The 1,616-nt window shown below is 48.9% G+C and overlaps 1 protein-coding gene across 1 annotated transcript in view; it reads left to right on the top strand.

Annotated features, from left to right (window-relative positions):
- Positions 1–464: 464 nt before the first annotated feature.
- The window catches only part of LOC125042076 (uncharacterized protein DKFZp434B061-like), a 10,383-nt gene continuing 9,231 nt past the window's right edge, over positions 465–1,616 (top strand). Inside the window, exons 1-2 of the mRNA XM_047637541.1 lie at positions 465–482; positions 758–767. Coding sequence (XP_047493497.1) covers positions 465–482; positions 758–767 — 28 coding nt within the window. The remainder of the gene's footprint in view (positions 483–757; positions 768–1,616) is intronic.

Below are 1,616 nucleotides of genomic sequence, written 5' to 3'. Positions count from 1 at the left end.
CAAAATCCTTATAGGTATGTTTACCTGTAACGTTATTATAATTAAGCTTTATTACATTTCTATCATACTTACTTACGCACACACGCACACGCACACACACACACACACACACACACACACATTTTTTCTTCTTTCATTTTTCTTTGTTTCATTTTCCCTTCATGACACGGCAGCACATTCAGCTTCCAAACAGTCCCCTTCCCACAAGCAACCCCCTTCCCAAACACCGTCATTTAGGTCTCAACCAGGAACAACCCAACAGCCCTCACAGAACGACGTCAGTCTCGCGTCAGTCCCTGCTCGCCCAACGCAACAGGCCCTCCCCATCCACAGAAACACGCCTGTTTTCCGACGCATCAACACTTGTCTCTCAAATACCCGCGGAAGGACAAGATAGTGAGCGGGTAGGCGATCTCCTACCAGGCGGTGAAACTATTAACCTGTAGCCAATTTCATATTCAACCATGAAGACTCTCGCGGAGGTCAGGGAAGGGGGAAAAAATTGGGGTAAAAAGCCGCTGTTTTCAGAGGTCTTGCTCTCTCTCTCTCTCTCTCTTTCCACGCTGGGCGCCGTGCAATCTGTGACGACGCGGTTTGAGCCAGAAATTGCGCGCGCGGAGGAATACACACACGCTTGACTACTGGGGAAAAGCACAAATCCTGAGGTACACGTTCAAATGCATGGGTTTAGTCAGTGGGTGTAAGCTCTAATACGAATACATACTGATGTACATGTTTACCTGTTGATGCCTCCCAGGTATACAAACGTATATAGATGCAGACACACGCACGCACGCACGCACATGCACACACGCACGCACATGCACACACGCACGCACACGCACGCATACACGCACGCGCGTGCACACACACACAACACGCACACGCATACGCACTCACACACAAATACACACATACACAACCACACGACACGCAAGCAACGCACGCACGCACGGCACGCCACACACACACAATCCCACCCTCCTTCATCACTACTCTCTCTCTGATCCTTTCTCCTCGCCCCCCCCTCTCTCTCTCTCTCTCACTCTTCATCTCATCTCGGTCACAATCTCTCTCACTCTCTTCACTCTCAAACTCTCTCTCTGCTCCTTTATATCTCACATCTCTATTCTCTCTCTCTCAGCTCTCCCTCTCTCTTCTCGTCTCTCACTCTCACATCTCTCATTCATCACTACAAATCACTCGTCCCTCTCTCCACTCCTCAATCTCTCATCTCCTCTCTCCTCATCTCATCTCCCCCCCCCCCCGCCCGTCACCCTCGAGCACCCAATTTTGTCTTTACACAACCAGTAATCTTTAGGCGGTTTTTATACAGATTGGCCATTATGCTCGTGAATAGGCCTACCCCGAAGCCCACGCTGCCTGGGTGGCCATGCCTAATTACTCCGCGGAACAACTATCTTTTGAACCTTCCAAGGACGGACAATCTCTCTCTTTTAATTTATTCTCAAACATTTTCGGGAGTTTTTGTAGAAATCCCAACCACAGCGCCTAGCTTTCTCTCGAATCAATGCTTCCGAGGACTTATTCGGACCACCATTTTAATCCCCGGAAATTAAGTCATAACATGAATCCATTTCGCCAAAGAGAAATAG

Source organism: Penaeus chinensis, chromosome 31, assembly GCF_019202785.1.
Source record: "Penaeus chinensis breed Huanghai No. 1 chromosome 31, ASM1920278v2, whole genome shotgun sequence".
In the NCBI taxonomy this organism is placed as follows: Eukaryota; Metazoa; Arthropoda; class Malacostraca; order Decapoda; family Penaeidae; genus Penaeus; species Penaeus chinensis.
Note: the sequence above shows the minus strand (reverse complement) of the source record. Positions and strands in the feature narration are given on the sequence as shown.